The sequence below is a fragment of the Nilaparvata lugens genome, chromosome 5 (genome assembly GCF_014356525.2).
Source record: "Nilaparvata lugens isolate BPH chromosome 5, ASM1435652v1, whole genome shotgun sequence".
Taxonomy (NCBI): Eukaryota; Metazoa; Arthropoda; class Insecta; order Hemiptera; family Delphacidae; genus Nilaparvata; species Nilaparvata lugens.
In genome coordinates, this window is record NC_052508.1 from 53,459,359 (window position 1) to 53,484,271 (window position 24,913).

Here is a 24,913-nt window from a genome sequence, read left to right on the forward strand (position 1 = left end):
TCTTTTCAATGTTGAATAGCTAAAAATTTGTAAGGAAGTGTATAATAAACTTCTGTATACAGAAAGAGAAGAGCTTTATAAACCAAAGCTTCAAAATTTACAGTTTACAACAATTCATAAAAATATTGGAGTGACGCTTTTCTGATATTTTTAATGCTGTACTTTTGATAATTTTTATTCTCACTTTTGTATTGATTCAGATATTTATTGACTTATAATAAATTTTTCTAAATTCTGCCAATTTTAAAAACGAATGTCGTCTTCTCATTACCCACGCACACTCCTGACGCTCATGTGAGTATATTTACTCACACCAAAAATAATATTATTATAGTAAATCTTCAATCTTGATCTCTTTTTTGTGCTCTTGAGCTCCACATTATTTTATAGTGTTTTGTTATTATTAGTAGCCTATTATAGCCCTTGATTCGACTAGTTTAAAATGCTTCATTACTTATTAAACTAATACATGTTTTATCAGACCTACCTCAAATTAAATTGAAGTGAATTGTATTGAATTATATAGGTACTGTAGACAGTTCTTTTGTTTTCCACTTTTCATCACTTCTCAGCTTACTATTACAGACAATAAACAAGTGAACTTCTCAGAAAATGTTTTCAGTAATTAGTATGCCTTAATCATTAGTGTGTATTTGCTGCCGCCAACACACAATTCAAAAAACTATGGCCCGGTTGCACAAAAACCGGTTAAATTTTATCCGTGACTAATTTACCCAGACACATATTATTATAGTGGGGTATCATAATAATTATTAGGACAAAGTTTATTATTAGCAACTTTCATATGTATATTATAATGATTATGTATTTATGTTTTGTACTCTGGTGGCAATTCATCGGCAATCAGAGAAATTATTATTATTTTACGAGAACCAATTCGAAAAGCCTATTTTGAAAAAGCGGCTTCTCTGATTGATTCTAGTGGAATTAATCACGATTAAAATTCAACAGGCTTTTATGAAGCAAATTTATAATTTTTAATTTTAAATTTGCTTAATTTTGTATTTATTATGCCTAACTAAGTTATATAAGCTGCAACCAAATTTATATAACTTAATATTGTACTCTTATTATATACGGTAAGCTACAATCAAATTTATAACCTCATTTCATTTTAAACGAGTGGGGTTCAGTTTCCTTTAAAAAAAAGCCTTCTCTTATTGGTCTCGTGAAATTAACTACAATTAAAATAATAAAATTTAACCGGCTTTTGTGCAACCGGGTCCCAGTATTTAAAAATAATCGATGGTCTATATCGCTAGTATCATTATATATCGACATCGACATAATCGATACTAGAACAGATCGAAGTTCAAAATTTCGAGTATTGATATCGAGATTGAGAAAAATTACTTACATACTACCAACATAACAAGAATAATTACGTGTCGAAAATAATCCTGTACTTTATAATCAATTTATCTCATCTTTGAATAATTTATGAGTCTAATTGTATTTATTATATAAGCCAAAATCAAATTTTCAACTTTATTTCATTTTAAACGAGTGGAGTTCAGCTTCCTTTTATGATCACCATGGCATACGCGCTATCGCCATTTTCAGTTTTCACCGGTGGGATACCCGGACAGTGTATGTGAATTTCTACAAGTTTACCAAAGTCATGGTCTTTTTCAAGAAAAAGAAGTGTTTCTAACGATCTCAGAGGTGATTTTAATAATATTTGATTATTAATACTTTGTAGCAATAATTCATGGTTTTGTGATAACAGTGCAAAATATGTCAGCATGCTCTCTCTCCACTCGTGATGTGTCAGTTCCTGCCTTTTAATTATTTTTCAAGGTTCCGATCATTGCTTGAATGTATCTCAAACGCTTCTTTATTGATTATTCCAATTCATTATTTATATGACCGTACCCAATTCCTAAATTTATGAAATTTTGACATCTTGCCTCCATTACCTCGTGCTCCTTGGCCTCATTTGCAATAGCCTAGTAATGTTGAATTTCTTGTTCTTCTTTCCGTGTATCGTTTAAGGGTAAACAATCAAAATTTGCAAAATACAAACTTAAATGTTGCAAATTATAAAATTCTATTTATGTCTTCTTCAATTGTCGGCAAGTCATTTCATTCAAAATTGTGAAATGTTGACTTACGAATAACGTGTGAATTTTAGAGGTTGGGTTAGCCATTGTATTGATTGTTGATATTGATCGATATCTTTGGTTATTAAAACTTTTTCGTCGAAACTAGTAATTTTTATCAATTTTTAAAAATATTTATTAAATGTCTGAACGTTATTTTTTAACAAAATATTGTTCTTTCTATTCATGATTTTATAAAATTTACCTAGTTACTTTCCGAAATAAACTAAAACAATCTTATCGCTACGGTATTATGCGTTTTAAGAAAGATTACGAACTTATCAATTCATTATATTTTTAATACTCCAAGCTAAAAATTCTTCTTTCCATGATTATACCATACTATAACTTGACTTAGGTCAATTCTATGTCAAAAATTCCCTCCAGTCTAATTTATTCATTGTTTACGGTTCGTTTTTAGATTGATCATGGTCTTACCAATATATAACTACTAACAGATGATTAGTAATCAATTTTTTTTCACTTCTATAGTCTAGTCATTATGGTTCTTCAATCATTATCGTACTTCTTGTAAAATTGTCAAAGAGTATTAAATGGCTTGGCTTAAGCTGCGTTTACACCAAAGTTATTAACAAAATGTTAATAACCTTATCCTTTTAGATTCTATTAGATTGAATATAACTTATCATACACATGATGAACATATTTATGTGTTTGTCAAGTTCCGTTCAATCTAATGGAAACAATAGAATTAAGTTATTAAAATTGTGTTAATAAATTTGGTGTAAACCCAGCTTTAAAACCTTGATCTCATGCATAAGAAAATATACAAGCTTATATTTTAGTAATTTCCTATTTTATAACTAGTTGCCTATTTCATGAATAGACTAGTGTGGAAAATACTCATTTACAATAATTATTTCTATAATATTATGTGTTATGTCAAGGAATAGCCTAGATAAAGCTTTTATTAGTACCAGCACAATTCCATTGCATTACGAGAAAATTAAATATTAGTCGGGTAATCAAATCATTATGGCGATTTTGTTTTTGTAGGCTATTTCCGTTTCAAAATATTATCAAACTTTTCACTAATTATAACTAGGAAAAAGTATTTTAATCCTCGTTTAGAATCTGAAAATACCAACAACATATCCCATCTGTATCATTCAAAATATTTTTTAAAATAATACTGGTCTGGAATCATATGCTTCAGAAAATTGTATAATCAAATAGGTTGATTCAACTAATAATAATTATTATTTTAGGTCACCGTCTTGTTTTTTGGTAGAATATTCATGCAACATGAATTTTAAAAGTAAATATTGGTATTGTGAGCTTGTATTTTTTTACTAACTAGTAATATTATTAGTTTGTATTCTTTCATGCAGGAAGCACAAGTACCACCATATCAGTATAGCCCAATTCATTTTCTATCCATTCAAGTATTAATCCTAATACCTAGCGTATTAATACCGTACCTACTTACTCGCTTTTCTTTTTAGGGCCACTAAAATTATTTATCACAACTTAACTAAATAAAACTTTTCAAGAGTAATTTTCTAGTATAAACTTGGCTATTGAGGAACACAAAATAATTGTGTTGTGATAAAATAAAAGGGTACTTGATAATGATTGTTATTGTGTTTTAGTAGGTATTTACTCACTTAAATCAAGTAAATTCATCTATTTATTGGTTGAGGAATTGAAAATATTTTAAATTTATAATCTAGGTAGTTAGGATAAACCCGTATCTTTTGTATTTTCAATACTCTATGATTCAACTTATTCCTCAAAATTTCTTCTGACAACATTTTTATTTATAAATATATTTAGGTTATCATAAATCAGAAGTCACAAAACTAAAAATAAATTTAAAATAATGGTATCACACAAATTTTGTAGAAACTCAATTTTTTTGTCTAATTTATAATTGATTGCTAGAGTAAATAAATATAGGTTAGTACACAATCTACTAGGTAAGGCAATAAGGAAATTGATATGAATTCTATACAACTACTTATAACAACAATCAATGTTGTAGAAATCAATAATGGAGTATATTCTTTTTATTTTCTCTGAATCAGATGAAACGTACTAGGTACATTTGATTATTATTGCAGTCTGTTGTTTCATGTTTATGCCAGAACTATGGAATTATAATCTATTTTTTCTACTATTATGATAATGTTTCCCATTTTTATTAGTGTACCATTGAAATGAAAGTATCTTCCTTTCACAGTATAGTACATCACCCGTTAACCAGTTTTTTCATGTTATTATATTTATTGCATGTAAATTACAAAATTTATGCTAGCTTATACTTTAATTTTTATGACAATTTGGCCAATTATAAAATTAATTTCAAATCAAATCACGTTCATTTTGGCACCATAGAATAATTTCAATAGTTTCACTTTACATTTTGTTAAATTTTGCCGATAATAAACCTAAAGTAAATCCTAGTTGGATAAGTACAAAAACAAAATAAAGATTGGCTGCAAAAATAAATAATCGATTCTTGAAAAATCTATTGAAATTCTATACAAAAATAATATCTCATTCATTAACACATAAACAAAATGTGGTGGAATAAATCTGTTGTAAACTATATCTTGAAATAATGACTAGATAATTCTATTTCATTGATTTACCGGAACTACGTACCGGTAGATAAGATGATTGAATTTTTAGAGTGATGATACTCCCATGAGTTGATGAAATGTATAAAATTCGATTGAGTTGCAGTTGATTTATGATTAACGTGGTAAGGATATTGTCAAGTGGAGATTTTATTATGTAAGTTTAACATTAGGTTCTACTGTACTCATTACGTTTAAAAATATAAAATGCCGACTTTATTGAAGATGATCTAATAAGGATATTCAGAATTAAGGTAGTATCAATGATATAAAATAATTATTAGGCAAAAGAAATAAATATTGGAATAAAACTGGGAGAGGGCTACAGCTTATTAATAACAAATATCGATTTATGTAACAGTTTAATAAGGTTGACAGAACGAAAATGCGTCACTCAACCCAAAACTAATTGAGAGTTTTCGTTTAGGCCTATGCGACTGTGACCGATTACTGAGAAAGAATTCGTCTACCGTTGATTCCTATGGAAGTATTCATAGATTTTCATTCTGTCAACGCGTGGGCACTCCGATAAGAAGTAAAGATATTCTTCCTAGGTTGTCGGCCGAAGTCGCATAAGCGAAAAAGTACATTTAAGAGTTAATAATCACCTTCAAGGCTCCCACACACAGAGTGATGTGCAATCGTATAGGTTTTTATATCTACATCTCTAAGATATCTATATCTGTTACCCAAATTTGTAGAGTTATAGAACAATGTATCCTTAGTTTTTCTTCCCCGATCATCTGTGCTTAGTTGTGAAAATAGAACAAATTAATAACCATTCAAACCTGAAAGATCGCAGATTGCTTTCTGTGTGGTCTGGCTCTAAACATTTTATCAGGGATATCTTTGGACTCATATTTTTGAAAGGTGAAATCATAATCTTATGATTTTGTAAACTTTTATTGATCAAAGAGAACTTTTATTCGGGAGAAATACAGATTTGTGCTCAGCCTGCTCTCCTCTCTCGATCAGTATTACAGGATGTTTATAAATGAATATAGGGATTTTAACTCTTTTATAATATTCATTATATTGAACTTAAAATTATGAATGATATGTCAAATGAAAGAGTATTATCATTATGTTTGTGATATTTTAGACGGTGGATAGTGTAGCAGGAGTGGAAACGACATCCGCCTATGTGCGGAACAAGTGCGGCGGCTGGAGAGAGAGGAGCTGCAGGCCCTGCCACTACACCCTCTTCTGATCCTTCCACCTCCTCCTCCTCCTCTTCCTCCTCAGGAGGTGACTCTTCGTCCTCCTCAACTGCTAGCAGGCTGTCTCCAAGCAACATAGGTGGCAGCAGCAGCAGCAGAATGCCGGCTTCCAGCAGCGATGATCCGGTCAGCAATGCGCTGCATATGTCACTTTTGGCCAACAAGGTTAGTTTGATATAATATATTCGTTTAAAAAACACAGCAATTGTACGTTTTCGTATAGGCGACTGCAGCTGACGACAAAAAGAATACCATTGATTCTTAAGGGAGTGTTCTCACATTGTCAGAATGTAAAGCTGTGAACACTTCTATAACTACCAATTGTATTCTTACTCGGTCGTTGGCTACCCTCGCATAAACGTAAACGTATCTTTAGCTTTTGGTAGGTAAAGGACAGTTTTTGAGAACGTCTGTTGAAACCACACCCACGGCCAATAAATTCAGATACATTTCTTGGACATAAAGACTCAATTTTTACAAATAATTGAATAGGATCGCGAGTATCCATTCAAGTAATGATTATCCATCTGTACATACAAAAAAAATAATAAGGAATTGATTAAAAACAAGCACGCATTCATCAAAAAATTAATTCACGATCAAATAGAATTAATTCTAATTGATGCATGTTTGCTGTACGAATGTGGTAATTGTCTGTCAAGTTATTGACGGTAGATATGAATGAGGAGGCTTTTGAAATCATCTTGAAAAAATAAAATACATTAATTACATTGTACTTGACTTCATAGGCGCATTCAAATCTTACTGTTTCAAGCATTCAATAATTGATTCAGTCATAGGCTATATTTTGTATTTTAATGTGCCTAATTTTAATAAAACTATTTGATGTTGCCACAAGCAATAACGCGTTTAACTGTGACAATTTCAAGTCGCTCTATTCAGTATGGATATTCACCTTAATATCACCTCCTCTAGAACTTCAGTAAAAAGTACAATATTTTCTTTTATACTTCAAGAAAAATGTCACGTGCATATTGCCTCATAATCTCCATAATGCGATTCTCTTCAAACTTTCGGTTTATTGACTGAGGTTAACCGTCCACTGGAACCGTATTCAACCGATCCGTTCGACCGTTGGATCGGACGAATCTGCCGGCCGTTAATTCGGCCGAATATGGTCATCCATTGGAACCGTTTCTGTCAGTCTAGTTCAGTACTTGGCTGGTTGCCAATTATTTAATTAACTACTATCATAACCATAAAATTTTTCATAAAAAATGATTATATTGAGATTTTCTTTAGATTCTATTTGTTCAGCAATCTTTGTCCACAGATTCCTTTGAACATCACGACGATGATATCTTTTGTCTCTCATACATCCCACATTGAAACATGCTCTTGAACCAAACTTATCAACTTTTTATTGTTCATAGTTACAACTTTATAAAACAGAACAACTTCAAAAAATCTGGTGTGGCGCACTCACACAACTTTCCTTGCCGTTATGAAAATTTATCACCTGACGCTAGTGTACACGCGCATCTCAAGTCTACTATTCTAAGATCTGCCAGCTGGTGGAAGGACAATAACGCTGGAGACACACGAAGTCTGCTATCTCTTCATAGTGAATGATTTAATAGAATCAACAGTTGCCAACAGTTTTCATTATTGAATAAACACATTTTCTCGAATTTCTAGCTTATTTCCAATCTTGGGTGAAAATGTCACTGAACATTAATTGTAGAGATTTTTATGCTCAATCTTCTTTTCCACCTGGATTTTTTTGTTTAAATTGTATCTGAAGCCTGATAATTTTGGGAATCTAAAATCACACTTTGCATTGATGGGGCGGAGCTCCTGAAATTTTTACAGATATGGGACTTGTGGCAGTTGATAGAGCTTATCAATGACTATTTTAGGTATAATTGTGATCAAAATCGTTGGAGCCGTTTTCGAGAAAATCGCGAAAAACCCTTTTTTTGACAACATTTTAGCCGCCATCTTGAATTGCATTTGATCGAAATTGTTCGTGTCGGATCCTTATAGTGTAAGTACCTTAAATTCCAAATTTCAAGTTATTCCGTTAATTGGGAGATGAGATATCGTATACACAGACGCACACACACACACACACACACACACACACACACATATATATATATATATATATATATATATATAATATATATATATATATATATATACAGACCAATACCCAAAAACCACTTTTTTGGACTCAGGGGACCTTGAAACGTATAGAAATTTAGAAATTGGGGTACCTTAATTTTTTTCGGAATGCAATACTTTCCTTACCTATGGTAATAGGGCAAGGAAAGTTAAAACAAACAAGACTGAAACAATAATTTTAGGTTAGGAACACTTTGTTGTATCAGCTCGACTATAGTGAGGTCCACGTTATAATGACAGTATTTTTTCAACTTTGGTTTTGCTATCCTTGTCTATCATTCGACAAAGCCGGTGATACTACCCTTTTCTAGGTCCACAATGATGCCAATTATGTTTTTGACGGTGTAGAAATATAATTAATTAATGGAGAGAATCGGCATCGCTATTCTCCTATCTTTATCCACTGCCATTATAAAGTGGACTTCACTATAGTTAGTTCGGCCGGATAGAGCCGGAAAATCTCATTCAATTCGGATCAAAAAATGTATCGGCCGGAGACGGCCGTGCACAGCCGTGTATGTACCTGTTGCAATGGACGAGCATCTATTCCTTTCTTTGTTGGGGGATCAGTTATATTGTTTGTTCTAGTGTGTAGTATTGCTGTAGTGAGATGGATATCATACTGAATAGAGTGACTTGAAATTGTCATAGCCACTTATTATTTGTTTGTAGTTTTTATCGATATTACGTTTTTGGTGTATTAATGTAGTTGTACATGTGTGTTTTGTAGTGTTCGACGCTGAAATGCAACTCGAACGGCGAGGGTGATAGCAGCGGTGGTACATCTCTGGACAATAAACTGGTTGCCTCGACGAAGCGTGTGCTGCTATCAGAGATTGCATTCGAAAAGTGCAGCAGCTACACGTCGACAGTGCTGGACTCTCTCAAACAGCGATACATAGTGCTCAACACAAACGATACTTGTGCGGCTAGTGGTGGGGGTAAAGTGAGTGGTAGTGATGAACCGGCGAAAAAGACAAAAGTTACAGACAAACAGACGCCGTGTGAAGGGGGTGACGGCCTGCCCAGGCCAAAGATAGTGCTATACTCGGCCGACAGTGTGCAGCTGGGATGGCAGGGCTCCGCCCCTGTCGGCGCCGGCATGGTCAACCTCAGGAACACCTGCTACCTCAATTCTACGCTACAGGTCGGTGCCTATACTCTTATTACATTAATATTAGACATTATTATTATCAAGTTAATACTTGTTATTGATAGAAGATCAATCATTGATCAATTATAAACTGTTATTGTTACAAATTTATTATTTAATAAAATAATAATTTTTAGGTTATTATTCACTTCATTACCGACTTGCAATCATTAATTATTATAGTTGCTTCCCATGACGAAACACTATATAATAACTTTGTTGTAATAATTCAGACACTGTGTTACTTGTAAATATTTTAAAAACGCTTACTTTTCTTGGAGAGGCTGATGAAGCTCCTCTTCAGGAGTGAAATGCATTCCTCAATACTCCAAGAAAATTAAGTGTTTTCAAATATTTACAAGTAACACAGAGTCTGAACTACAACAAAGTTATTATAGACTGGAGGGCTTTTGATTCCCGTTGTGCTCATCTACAACAGGGTTGAAATCAATCTTCTAAAATTATTTCAATGTAAAGCGCTAGTTAGTTACTTGGTTTAAAGCGTCCCGGTCTATAATTTAACATATTGTTTAATTTTTCTTATTGATTCCTTATTGTTTCTGACAATATAAAGTTTCTGTTCAATATGATCATGTTGTCCTTAAGTTAAGGCAGTCACAAAATATAGAATAAAGTCACTCTTTAGTCTGGGACACTCTTTTTTTAACAGTATGTATATTGTACAGTAACTACGGCCTTCCCAATTTCGTTTGAGAGATGATTAAATAAGTTTTGCAAAGTGGCTATTGTATTAGTGTCTAGTTCAGATAATATTCCTGCTTAAACTATGTATTCTATGATTAAAAATAATAAATTAACAAAGATGATATTTGTTATAGAAATAACTTTAAAATTACTATTGAAGTGGAACCAGAGACAAGAGTGGAAACAGAATGGAATTAAGAGAGAAAAACTCAGTTCTCAAAATGAAAATGAAGAGCTGGTAGGCAAATGAAAAGAAGTTACAAAAATGAACCGATTTTGCTCCGATATTGTCTTCCACTTTAGTTTTACGACTAAAAATACTAATAAACTGTTGTATGAGTTATATCGGTTTATTTGTATTAATATATGAAATTATCCTAATATGTAAAATGGCATTAGTCAGTTTTTTCAAAATATTGAATTTGAGAATTCATCAAATTTACTTGAAAATAAGTTAGTACTAATACATTCCAGTCTATAAAATTAGTTAGTATCCGAGAAAGACGATCAAATGATGGATGCCATGTTTGAATCAGAAAATACTGGTAACATGTATAAGTTGATAACGATAGTCCGCAATATACGAATTGACTTCAAAAGTAAACCAATGAACTGCTACTATGATTGATCATAATCGCAGTGGAAATATCAGTTCAAAATATTAGTTCAATATCAGTTCAAAATATTAATTAATGAAATCAGTTCATTAACAATTATACATAATGAACTATGATAAATTAATTGTAGAATTAAGATGTCTTCGAAGGTAGTAAATAGATTATCAAGATTGAATTATTTACATTCTAAATAAATGTTATGTATTTCTGTAAACTTATTGAACATGAATCATCAGTTCAATGTTCAGTGAGATGAAATGTCTATGACCCCTCATACATGTTTCTATATTGTATTGAGAAATAAAGCTAATGTTTGTTCCTTTGATTTCAGGCACTGTTTCATGTTCCTTCTTTTGTTAATTGGCTGTTGAATGACAAGAGTCACGTGTCCAAGTGTCAGCAACTCAGTAAGTTACTGCTTCATTACTATCATTACTAGGCTAGTACAGTCAAATCTCTCTTAATGGACACCTCCAAATAACTGACATCTCTCAATAACGGGCACCTCCAAATAACGGACATCTCTCAATAACGGACAAATTTTTATTCCCCGCCATTTCTCCATAAGAGAAATATACATCATCATCTCTAAATAGCGGACTCTCAATAAACGGACTTCTTTTAACGGACACTTGAAAGAGACAAATTTGTGAAATATCGGACACCAAAAATGCGGTGAAATTTGAAAGAGAGATTCTTATAAGAACGAATGAGAATAAAACCGAATAACGGATGTGACTACAGTATGTACAGTATTATACAGTATTATGTACTGTATAGAGAGTTTTCATTAAAGTTAGAGTTTTCTTTATTCATTTAAAGTTGAAGCCACTTCACGCAACAAACGAGATGAAATAAAGAAAGAACAGTACTGTATTGAAGTTACAACAACAGCACATTTATATAGGCAGGAAACGCAAAGAAAATGCATCGGTCAATAGAAAGAAACATGACACTGTTCCTTTTCCTCAGTAAGTTACTGTTTCATTACTAACATTACTTGGCTAAGTACTGTATTTGTTAATGTGGAGCACCTTGATCACAAAACAATTGATTTATTTTTGTGATATTGATACAATTTAATGAAAAATTGATGAACTAGTTTTGGTTGTTAGATCATTATCAATATTGCTTTAGTCCCTTCATAACGAGCTGAATTCTGGTGGATAAAGTGTTCAAAAAGGAACGATACGTGCTATCAATATTCCCAAGTCATTATAATGGCTGAGTTTTACATTCGACTGTTATTTAGTTCTAAAGACCCTGTTTGTGACCCTGGTTTTACACTGAAATTTTGGATTTGTGTATGCGAAGTAGTCTTCCATCCTCTTCAAATTGTCAGTTAGAGCTCAGTTTGTGATGGGCTAACAATAGAAAATGTTCATATTATGTCCAATGTGCTTTATATAGCCTCTTGTATGATAGGACATTTTATGAATGTGTATTTTGTATGAAAGTGGTCTCTGTTATTAGAAAACAATGTAATCACTTTGCACCAATTTTCTATCGCAATTAAGAGTGTATGAAGTTGTATTAATTCTGATTTGTAATGAGATTTTCTAATCGATAATAATGAATTGTTTTGTTTGTTCCAGATGGTCTCACCCACTCAGAGTGTCTGATTTGTGCAATGAAGTCAGTACTTATTGCCCACCGTAGTACAAATAACGCGATAAAGCCCATTCAAATCTACTCAAAATTAAAATGTAAGTGTCTTAATCTATCTATTAAGGATAGTTTATATTTACTTCCTATATTTTTCTTCACGATTCAATTCAAGAATAAATTGATAAATGTTCTACTGCCCAAAAAAATGCAAAGAAAAATAACTAGAATTTTATAACTTTATACTTTTATCACTTATAACTTTACTAAGTGGAACTCTAAGAAATGAAATTATGGAAATAAAAAGGAACGCACAAGAAAAAAATATTCAATGTAAAAAAGAATAGATATTGAATTGTGATAGATAATGAACTTCATTATGATTGAATTAATTAATAAATGTTAGAAGATTGAAATCCTGTTGATGAAGCAATGCTTTTGTAGATTGTAGATATTATTAACAAAGTGATAATTACACAATCGCTTAGCCTGAATGAACACATTTCGAAAGGAGGTTTCTAAACCTTTATTCTAAAATATAGGCTACTGTAAGTAGTTGGCAGTTGGCAGCAGTTTATTGTTTCCGTAATTCCTAATGCTTTCTGGTGAGTTCTTCTTTAATATTGGAACTTGTCTGTGGAGTAATTTTTCTGTACATGACTCCTCACCAATAATTGTGGATTAATTGGTTTGCAGTGATTTGCAAGCATTTCGTGCATGGTCAACAAGAGGACGCCCACGAGTTTCTGCGCTACCTCATTGAAAGCATGGAACGGTCCTACCTCAACGTGGTTGGAGGACTCAAGTCAGTTGAAAAATTTATTTATTTAATCTAGCCTTCTTTTATTCATTAGAAGATACGGTGAGCAAATACAAAATGTAGGACATAAATAATAGGCAATCGCCAAAGCCTCTCCCATTCTGGAATTTCGTCACATCTTTAGGCTAAATGCTTAGGTTAGTCTACGTTTATAAGAAGAATTCCACTTGAAAATATAGTCGAATGTCGTCAATATTCTGGAATAGTTGGGACCAGACCCAATCCTGGTTATTGAAATTACCTTGAAAAAAATGCTTATACGCGCTATTTGACAAAAACTATATTAAATGTATCATTCTCATCAATGGGTAAATGGTAAATAGAATGAATAAAAATGAAAAATTTATTTTCAAGCCCTGTATTGTATTTCATTCATAGGAACGTGTGTACGGTAAACACTAGCTCGAGGCAAATCCAGATTCTTGATTTCCAAATTATCGGCTGTAGACAAATCAGGAGTAAATTATCAACAGTATGGTGTTATTGATTTCAATATCCATTAATATTATCGCAGTCGTGATATACATTCAATCGTGGAGTTTTGTGGAATGCAATATTTTCATTTTGAACAAACATTCTCAATTCTAAGTTTTTATTCAATCAACATGCGAGGAATGCCAATGTCAAATTACAATGTTTAAAATTATAATTTTTCTCCAATATAGGAAATAATCTTTGTTTCATTGTTTAGATAAATATGATTTACTTCCCATTTCATCTACTTGTTAATTATTTTTAAAAAATTGTACAATGACACAGTTAAGGATTCTCATTCAACTGGGTAATAGAGAATGGAGACATCACCTTTATTTAGAATACTTGAAGGGTATCAACTGTCAGGTTATACTTGGGTCATCGTTTCAAATATGAATTATTAGCTAGTATTGTTTTGTATGTTCGCAGACTTGATAGCTACAGTAAGGAGACAACTCCGCTGAATCAGATATTCGGCGGTTACCTCCGTACTGAAGGTGAGTTCATTCTCTTATCCATACTGAAATATTGTCATTTGAATGATTTCAAGTACATACGTTGTTTCTTTAGACAGTATTTTTTTTTTGTATGCGGTTTTTAGACTATTTTCAGTGGTCACTCGAAAGTGTTATGTATCAACGAGTATTTAAACTTTTCGTTATTAATGTTTATTATATAATATCATAAACACATTCCAAATAGTATACTAGCGTATTGATGTTTAAAAGCCGAAACTAATCTTTACTTTTACCTTTAAAACCTAATTGAATAGAAAATTTTAGGTTATGTTGATACAGTTCAGCGGAGACACCTCCGCTTAATCAGATATATGGTGCTTACCTCCGTACTAAAGATTAGTTCACTTTTTTATCCATATTGAAATTGTCAATTGAATGATTTCTAGTACAGCATGAGTTGTTTCTTTTTAGGGAATTTTAGTGGTATGTGGTTTTGTACAATGTTCCTGTCGAATCCTATTTTGAAAAAGCATTCTGTGAGTTTCCTGATTGATTTTGAGGCTGAGCAAAAGCCTCTTTTAGGTTGGCTATTAACAACAGGATGTGCATGATGAGGAAAATTACAAATTATGTGATACAAATAAAATTTAATCTTGAATAGAGCAGCGAAAAAAATGAACAAGAAAAAATGGAATATACAAAAACCTTACCTCAAAGAATTTTGTTCGGACCCTTTCGCTATGACAGAACAATGTATGATGACATGTGTTTACAGACATGCTCAACACATTTGTCCTGTCGTTAGTGGCCAGCCTAACAGGCACTGTAACAAAAGGCTCAGAATGTTTGAAGCTGTGATACATTATGTAGGTGACTGAATAGTGATGGTATGTTTTTCAGTGACATGTTTGGTGTGCGGCCACGTGTCAACGACGTTCCAGCACTTTGAGGACCTGCCGCTGGACATCAGGCAGGTGAGCTCGGTGGAGGCGGCCTTGGAGACGTACTTCAGCCGCGAGCAGCTCGGCAACGATGCCTACAAGTGCGACAAGTGCCATCGGCGCGTCAACGCCACTAAGAAGTTCTCGCTGCAGCGTGCGCCCAATGTGCTCTGCTTGCAGCTCAAGAGGTAAGCAGTAAGCACTCAATCCCCCCCCCCGTCACACACCTCAGTATTCATATAGTGAGGTCCATGGCAGTAAAGAAAGATAGGAGAACACCGTTGCCGATTCTCTGCCTCGCCACTGCCTTCTGTAGAGAACTGCAGATACCTGTATATTTGATGATATTAACTGTTCATTCTTGTTGAAAATAATCTTTTTTTTTCAATTCAAATTCAAATATATTTCCACAAATTAAAAACATTCCAACTATTCTATACAACAATTGCAATTATTTACATCCAATTCAAATAAAGAACATTCCTTACTAAAAATAATACTGTACATTGAACAATAATGGTTTTAATAGTCTCAATTATTCTATTCCTAAGTAGTAAGAATTATAATACACAATCAAGCTGAATAGATTGAGGATTATCATTACACAATAATTATTCAATACTCCAAATGGCATATAAGCTAAGAAAATATTATTCGCCAAGAAAATAATATATTCTCCGATGAGGCCTATTGAATGTTAAATTTTCATAATTGAAATTAAATATTTTTTTTATTATATTTCTACATTGTTGAAAAACGATCTAGCAACGTTGCGGAGCTAGAAAAGGATAGAGTCATTATTATTACTATTATTTTTTCATCCACTTATGATTGCAGTATTTTGTACAATAAATATGGATGAATATGGAAGACCCCTGTTAAAGGGTTATAAGGATTAATTTGTCAATTTGTCTTTAATCAAACAGTAAAAAGCTATGATTACCTTTGACGAATGATATACAAGGATAGCAACACCAATTTTAATCAAATTCATCACAACGTGGACCTAACTTTAGCATGCTCCACTTCAACCTCCGCCCGCCCGCTCCGCACTCAAAAACTAGGGATACATTTTTCAGTCCACATCTGTACAATAGAACTATTTAATTGAACAATGAGTTCACAAAACAAATGTTGGAACTATTAAGATTGAAACACAGAAATTAAATGAATAAATATGATGAATAAGAAAAACAAGATACAGTAGGTAGCATACAAGAGTATATTATACTAGAAAACTTGCTAGATGAAATGTAATTTTCAGTATAGATTTCTTGCTCCTGCCGCACCTTACAACTTGAGATTTCCATTAATATTCCTAGTCCCCAGATTCAATAATGTATACGGCAAAAGATCCCTCCACTATGTTCTTCCCTACTTATTCAATAGACTTCCCCAAAATATTCGAGACTACACTAAAAAGGACATAATGATGTATCTTAATATTAATGCGAACACACTAAACTTATAATGTATTAATACTTAGATTATCTATAATATATATTATTATTATTGTTACTATTATTTGGCTACACAATTACCAGCGAGTTTTTATATTATTTCTAAGTTCTGGCTGGCTGAAATTCTATTTTTCTCATTGTTGACACTGCCGCCTGCCTCAGCGATGAAATGTTTTATCAAGATAGTGTGAAACAATCCTTCTTTCTATTTTTCTTCTTCTTTTTCATACTTTTCAGTTGATTTTTCTTATTCAACAAACTTTGTAAAGTTATTTTTTAGTTTATACTTTCTTGTTTTTATTACATTACATATTGTCTTTTTCTTTATTTATTTCGAACTTCGAATGTCATAAAAATTCCTAGTAAACTTACCTAATTATGTTCTTAATATTGTTTTTGTGATTGGGCACCCGCCGAAAAACCTACAGGTTTGGCAGGACCCTAAATTGTTTTTTTGAAATTGTGAATAAAATTTGATTTGATTTGACGGGTATGTAAATAAGTTTCGGTACTAACATTTCTTTCGAAAATCATATCTTACATGTGAATGAGTCTCGTCAAAACTATAACTTTGTTGGTAAATTGAGGATCCATAAATGCATAGTAAAATAGGCTAAACCACATCAATTTCCTCCTCAATTCTTATGTTTTAATACTCATTGGACTATAACAATTGAACAAAATAATTATCTGTGATAATTTGCTAAAATTAAAGTGATTTGTTTTCTATTGTAAAGTGAAAGTTGATTTGTTTTCTATTTCTAGGTTTGTATATTTTTAATGCATTTCACCATTCAATTCAAGTTTCTATAACCTTTCATGCTTTCATCTTTGTTTCACCTGCTGACTGAACTCTGGTGTGTTTTCCTGAGAACAGAGCATCCTACTATAGTGAGGTTCACTTTTAACTGTCAGAATTGTTTGAATAGGAAGCATTGATGTTCATTTATTTATTTATTCATTTATTGTTTCAAAATACATCATTATTCGTTAGAATAATTGGGTAAATCTAACAGCCACAGCTCAAAACTGTTCCTCCCCCGAGTTTTGATTCATGATTCATATAGCCTACTAGTCCAGAAAGAAGTTAATGTTTTTCTACTTTATAATTTTTTTGTCAAATTCACTGAGTTGACATTTAAAAGTGGATCCCACCATAGAGGTGTCTGTGCCTGAACTGTTTTATTGAATTTAGTAGTTTTGATAATAATTGATTGTGTTTGTGTGGCAGGTTTGGCATAACAGGCGGCAAGATGAGCAAGCACATATCGCTGCAGATGAGCCTGGACATGGCGCGCTACATGCACGGGGGCAGTGGGGGTGGTGGTGGGGCAAAGGGGCGGGGAGGGTGTCGCTACCGACTGGTGTCGATGATATCGCACATTGGGCCGTGGTCGGGGTGTGGCCACTACACGGCAATGGCTGCCGCTGCCAACGGACACTTCTATCTGTTCGACGACAATCTGGTGAGTGTATGAATGATTAATTTCAAATATATATTCATTATGGAAAAGGGCTCAACATGAACAAATTTTACTAAATTGATGAGAAATGTTCTATTTTATGAAAATGCATCATAAATGTCTAATATCGAAGGGTGACCACTAACGACAGGACAAGTGTGTTGAGCATGTGTGTACACACATTTCGTCATCCATTGTGTGTCATACCAGCAAAAGCCTTCGAACAAAATTATTCTAGGCTTTTGTGCTTTTGATGTTTAGTTTTTTCGCTGCTGTATTAAAGCTGAAATTATTTTTTATTATTTGTAATTTTCCAGTGGTTTATTTATTGTTATTGTTCGTTTGTTACAAGCTGCTGTCAAACAGCTGTTTTTTTTTTTTTTTGTTTTTTTTTTCAAAGTCTTCCGCTGATGTCACAACATGCATGATGAGCATGTGTGTACACGCAGATGTTGTCTTGTGGTTAGTGACCCGCAAAATTAGTAGACTGTCTACTAACGTTGAGTGACTCCTAATAGGTGCTGAAAAGTAATGTATTTCGAAATTAATCCCAAACTATATGTTTCAAGTGCCTACTGTCACTGAATTTGCAATATCTGATTTATTTTCCAATATCACTTAGTAAAGGATGAGTTATTTATGTTATTTTCTTACCTTTTGATAAAGAAAGCATATATAATCTTCTGTAGTTCAAAGTTGAAAGACAACTTGGATAAATCACTAAAATGCTAGAGGGAACATGTTCATTTGTTGTTGTCAAGCTTTTTTTTCAACAAAAATGAATGTATTTATAACTAGATCATTCAATTGAAAAAATCTTGTGCTTTTATTTGAATGTAAAGTTGGCCTTGAAACTATTCGAATGTGTGTGTGCTAACTGAGGATTTTCTGGTATATTACCGAGAAAAAATGAAAAAAAAATGAATGGCGGAAACCGCATATCGATATCTCAAACCGTTTCGAAGATATTCACATTATAAATCAATAGTATTCAAAGCAGAAAAGAGAGGAAAAAGTCTGAGAACGGCTTAGTATCTCATAAAAAGAAGTGATTCCAAGGTGGGTGTGATTGGAAATGTTACTCTAATCTAAAATACTACTTAACTATGACTAAGAATCTGGTCCGCCATCTTGGATCCGCCATTTTTAATGCAACTTTTTTTTTTAAATAGGAAGGTGGTCATGCGATACATGATTTCGATACGGAATTTCAAGAAAAAATGAATAGCGAAAACCGCACATCAATATCTCAAACCGTTTAGAAGATAATATTCACATTATTAATCAATACCACTCATGTATTTCATTTCTGATTTGCATGGTACTGATTGATAATGTGAATATCTTTTGAACGGTTTGCGATATCGATGTGTGTCATGTATCGCATGACCACCTTCCTATTTAAGAAAATGAAGTTGCATTAAAAATAGCGGATCCAAGATGGCGGACCAGATTCTTAAAGTCATAGTAAAGTAGTATTTTCAATTCGAGTAGCATCTCCAATCACACCCACCTTGGAATCACTTCTTATTATGAGATACCAAACCGTTCTCAGACTTTTTTTCTCTTTTCTGCTCCGAATAGTATTGATTAATAATGTGAATATCTTCGAAACGGTTTGAGATATCGATATGCGGTTCCCGCCATTAATTTTTTCTTGAAATTTCCTATCGAAATCGTGTATCGCATGACCACCTTCCTATTTAAAAAAATGAAGTTGCATTCAATATGGCGGATCCAAGATGGTGGACCAGATTTTTAAAGTCATTGTAGAGTAGTTTTTTTCAATTTGAGTAGGATTCCCAATCACACCCACCGTCAAATTATCTTTGTGTATGAGATATTAAGCCGTTGTCGGACTTTTCACCCACCCTGTTTACTACGGCCCATACGGATTGGCCTGAAGCAAATGTTCATATTAAGTTTGAAGTCAAAATCTATGTTACTCTTTTATATTGAAACATTAAATTGATTGAACTGTGATATCCATCATTTGTAATAAATGATTGGTGACCTGTTAGTAAAGTAATAAAAGGGGGCGATCCACCAGTTCCCAGACGGGAACACTGTAAATTGTTGTTGCGTAGCATTTGATGGTAGAGCGATGGTAGAGCAAAAGCAGTTGGTTTTTTATATTAACTAAATGTTTTTTGGAATTTGAAAGAAAAACATTTTTTTTAGGAGTCAGATTTATTTTATTTAAATGAAGAAATTAATGTGAGATTTAAATGTGAATTTTAACGTATTTTGGTTTTATAAAAAAATTTATCCTACAACTATTCTAATACAGAACAATTAAGGAAGGTTATGAAATTTTGAGCATTTAATCAATTTTAAAAAAATTAAAAATAAACTTTGTTGCCAATGATTTTACAAAACGTTAGACAGAAAAGTGTTGGACAGATTATTGTTTTTTTTATTTAAACAAGTTATATGACAGTTTAAAAAGCATTATTCATTTTTAATTAATTTGGAATTTCTAAAATCAAAACTATTGAAAAATAAATTGAATGTGGAACGATACCGTTATACTGTTGATGTCCATCCTAACTTGCCATGGTCTGAATGGAGAACCAGGGGCTGTCCATCCACGGGTCAGCTCGGTCTGTCTCGGGAGGAAGGCGATGAAAAAGTGTGTGAAAATATTCAGAAGAAAAGTGGAAGGCTTTTTCCACTAGCTGGCTGGAGGGGAGACTAGAATGCTAGCCCCACTTCTACCTCTCCTCAGCGTTTTTAGTCTGTCAGCCAAAACTGTCTGATCAGCTTTTAGTTTTTAAAGTTGGAAAAAATTATTTCTCTCTTAAAGAAGGAACTGATGTTTGGGGGTATGTCAAACCTTGTGGTTCATGACAATATTCTCATTTTTCTGGAATTGTTTGCAGGTGCGGCAAATGTCAGTGTCGAACGTGCTCTACAACTCGAACGCCTATGTGATGATCTACGAACTGGAGCCGTCCTCCTCATCCTCTTCTACCTCCACTTGCTCCTCCTCCTCCTCTCTATCCTCTTCTTCCTCCTCCTCCTCCTCTTCATCCTCGTCCTCCTCCTCGTCTGCCCTCCATTCGCAACAGCGTTCGTTGTCCAATTGCAATTCGTCGCCATCTGCCTCCAACGGTAAGTGGCTGCTGCTTTCTCCTCTTTCTTCTCTCCTATTTTTGTTTCGTTTCCTTTTCGACATAATTTTCAGTGGCGGTCACACAAATCGGATTGTTTGAAAGTAATTAATAATCTAAAAATGATTGGAAAAAATAATTTATTGACGTTATTTGAATTGATTTATTTGAAAACTTATTTTTAATCGGGCATTAAAGTTTGATTGTTAGAAAATACTTGACAAACCAAAAATATAGTTAATTGACTATATTTAATTGATGTTTTTTGCTGTTTTTATTTACAGCACTGAAATTTTCAAGTTTTTCTTTTTAAAATTCATGTTATACGAGTGACGACTCCCTAATGGAGCAAATTTATGTATAATTTTCTTGATTTGTTATACCTATCCAGGTTTCCAGTTTGTGCCTTTGGAACATCAAGAATTCTTTTATTAATTAGGAGAATTCTTCATTCCTTATCAATAAGAAGTGATACTCTTAAGTTGAAACTATTAGTTCAAACTAGAAGTAATTAAAACATACTTTATGTATGGAAAGAACTCTATTCTTGAAAACATTCAAGTTAGGTTGGATCAAACCTTTTCAATGTACATCAAACTTACTGCTTAAATTTGTAAAGCAGTTTGCTATTATTCTTGTTGGAGGTATAAACACTGTATAAATTACTGTAAAAAGTGATAATACTATAGAGTTTTGTTTAAAATGAGAGAAGATAAAAATGTTAGCTTTAAATTGTTGCTCTTTGGACGTTTCTAATGTCTTGAGGATCTTTCTAATGAGAAACGAGACAGTCACAGGAATGACGGTAAAGTAGTAGAGAAGTTAACAGAAAATGTAATAGCATTCAATATTGGGAAGACATGCATTTAGAGGAGCTAAGTAATAGAAATAAATAAAATAGTTTTTGAAAAAGAATCTAGCAAAAAGATTAGTCAGAGGCAGACCAGGGATGTATGGAGAGAGGGAAGGAGAAGGAGGCAGGAGAGGATAGATAGTTGAAAATGTGAGCAAGGTGGAGGGAGGATAGTGTCAACTTTGGAAGATGTGAAAACGCCCTATAGAAGAAGACTTAGATAAAAAAGAAGAAATTTTTATAATATCTCAATGTTTGTTATCTCTTATATTGTTTGATTTTAATATATTTTTAATGAATAAAATGTTCTGATTCCTTAATTGTTTTACTTTTTTGCTAGTTTATTTCCAATTTAATTTTAAATATTATGTGCTTGATGTTGGATAGGTGCCTATTTCAAATCTGCTCGGAAATTAATTATTGTAAAATTCATAAATTCTTTTGATATTTAGTTCTCAGGTCATTCATGTGCCTTATATATAGAGAAAAGATAGCATAAGAAGGTATCTCATTGTATAGGTCGTTTTCGTTTATGTTCCTAATTTCAAGCCGATTTTTGTTTACTCAAGCCGATTACTGTCGTCTACGTTTATTGACCGAAGCGAAGCTGAGGTCTTAGTTTCGACTAATCGGCTTTTGTCTGTTTGTTTGTTTGTACCGCAGTTACAGTCGCAGTTATTGTCCGATTTGGATGAAATTTGGTATTCAAGTTGTTTGAAACAAGGCGCAGAAACGTATGTGTAACGATTTTTGGTAAGACCTCCGGTTTTTTTTGTAATATTAAAAGAAACCCAAACTAACCTCAAAAGTTACTTCTTTGTATCTTTGAAGATACAGCAATTCATGTTCCTACTTTTTCGCATCCAATGCTACCAGGGTATGGTGTCCAAGCCGGTTAAAGCGTAGTTTGGATTTTTTTTCGCAGACGAATTGTTTTATCTTATTCTAATAATATATCATTATAAAACTATTTCTATTACTATATAGAATAATTAAATTGAATCATATTATTATCATCAAATTGATTCATCAAATTAATTGGATAAATTATTTTAAAAATCTTTAATATCAATACATAAATAACTATTATCTATGTTACAGATAACTCAACTATTTTAGTTGTAGACAGTATTTAACATGATAAACATTTCTTTAATCTCCAACTTCTTTTATTCATAACTATCAGTTATTATTTTAGTTATTTTTTAACTGAATTTTCAGTTTATCAGGTACAATAATTATTGTATTGTATGCATTTTTGTGTCAAGTCTTTTGTTTTCCTTTAGGTATGAGATCGGAAAACGATTTGTGAGCATTAACATTCTGCATAGGCATAGCAAGCCATAACATTGAATCCACTTTTCATGAAAAACATCATTAACAACCTCCTGTCATTGTCACCAACAAACTAATCTTATTAAGAATCATTTTCCATCTCATCATCGTCTGTGAGGCGATTCATCATCTAAATTGCCTACTGCATATTCCATTTTTCCGTCAGTTGACCGATTTCTTAAAAATTAATTATTAGAACATTTGTAATATATGTTTATATTGTAAATATGGAGACGATATAAAGGTACCTCCTTGATAACTCCGGTGTCCCTTCAAACAGAGTCTCTAGCACTTTCAATGGAGAAAATAATAGATGACATGGCTAAATCTTCACAATATAATATTGTACTTACTGTACTGGCCCTTCTCATTAGATTGAAAGTTGTATTCATGAGCGAGGTCTACTGTTCGCAGAACTACTAGTTATTACTGTTTTGGCCGAGTGAGATTGTAAGAACGACACAGAATAAGAAACTACCAGCGTCACATAGCTTCACGAAAAATAACTAATAGGACTATCGGCTAGAGTTAACAGTGAAACTTGAAACATAAACGCCCTATACCATGGGATAGATATAGCCTTTTGTTATATTTTTCTCTGCTATCTTTTTCTCTGTGTTATAAGTTTCAAAAGATTCTGAGCAATTGATGAAATTAATCGAAAACAGTGATATTTTGAAAATCGGGAGAACTAATTATATTGTCAATTCCATATTATTCAGTGTCTTTTTTACTACTTCCAGGACAATTTTTATGTTGAAATCAAAGCAGGTAGTTGGCTGAAGATGTGTTGGTTCCATGAAAATTGTAGTCTTGAAAGTAAATTACCAAATAATGTGGAATTGACTAGGTGTTCTCAACTTGAGCAAACGCCCTTAATAAGTGCCGGCAAAATAATGAATAGTACTTAGTATGTAAGTAATAAAGCATCGATATTAACAGCTGTTTGCAATCTTTTCAAGGTCATTCGATTGAAACAATGAGTAATGTTTGTTTTTTGTTGACAGGTGGCAGTAGTAGTGGCACAAGTGGCGGGAAAATAGTTCAAAATGGCGGCAGCAGCAACGGAGAGGTTAGCAAACAGTCGTCGTACTTTTCACCTTCACCGTCACCCTCTGGCGGCCAAGCGAGCAGTCGAGTGCTGCCGCCTCTGTCTCTCTCACACGTCAACTCAAACTCGAGTTCGAACTCCAACTCGAGTTGTAGTGCAAGTGCACCTGCTGCTAACACAACGCCACCTCTACCACCACCCCCACCACCACCGCCACCTCCCAAACAGCAAGAAAGGTATGTGCACAATTCAGTCAATTCTACCATTCTTCAATCTCTTGTAAACTGTTTACTATAAGAAAATCTGTCTACTTCAAAATCTGGGTTTACAAGGGATCAATAGAGATTTCTAGTAACTTATCTCAATTTCTCAATAAATTTGTGGTTGTGAAAATTATTTCAAGTTGCTTTATTTGATATGGATATCTACCACTGCAATACAGATCATTGTAGTGATTTGGGTAGATACAAACTATAAAATTGGTAAATTTGTGCTGTTTGTATGACTCCAATTGTAATCTCTTTTTGTAAGGGTGGTAGATTAAATGTTTGATTTTTGTTAACTCAAGCTAACAATTACTGTTTGAAAGGGTTTTTTGAGTAAATGTAATCAGCTGTTTACATCCGATCAGTTATAGTAAAGAAGTGATGTTGTGAAAGTTATACATTTAGATAAAAAAAAATGGTCCTGACATTGTCATGACCACTAGTTACGGTACTGGAAAGTTTTTGAGAATCTAGTCTCGGTTGCTACACCATTATCAATCTCCAA

At 32.9% G+C, this 24,913-nt stretch overlaps 1 protein-coding gene across 2 annotated transcripts in view; it reads left to right on the plus strand.

Annotated features, from left to right (window-relative positions):
- The first annotated feature begins 1,533 nt into the window (after nucleotides 1–1,533).
- The window catches only part of LOC111055670 (ubiquitin carboxyl-terminal hydrolase 36), a 36,859-nt gene continuing 13,479 nt past the window's right edge, over nucleotides 1,534–24,913 (plus strand). The window contains exons 1-11 of one of the 2 annotated variants that reach the window (XM_039428725.1): nucleotides 1,534–1,686; nucleotides 5,829–6,111; nucleotides 8,825–9,241; nucleotides 10,901–10,976; nucleotides 12,165–12,275; nucleotides 12,871–12,979; nucleotides 13,898–13,965; nucleotides 14,827–15,055; nucleotides 17,559–17,793; nucleotides 20,673–20,904; nucleotides 24,099–24,378. In XM_039428725.1, the coding sequence (XP_039284659.1) occupies nucleotides 5,869–6,111; nucleotides 8,825–9,241; nucleotides 10,901–10,976; nucleotides 12,165–12,275; nucleotides 12,871–12,979; nucleotides 13,898–13,965; nucleotides 14,827–15,055; nucleotides 17,559–17,793; nucleotides 20,673–20,904; nucleotides 24,099–24,378 (2,000 nt within the window). In that variant the 5' untranslated portion in view covers nucleotides 1,534–1,686; nucleotides 5,829–5,868. The remainder of the gene's footprint in view (nucleotides 1,687–5,828; nucleotides 6,112–8,824; nucleotides 9,242–10,900; nucleotides 10,977–12,164; nucleotides 12,276–12,870; nucleotides 12,980–13,897; nucleotides 13,966–14,826; nucleotides 15,056–17,558; nucleotides 17,794–20,672; nucleotides 20,905–24,098; nucleotides 24,379–24,913) is intronic. The other variant, XM_039428726.1, reaches the window with a different exon arrangement.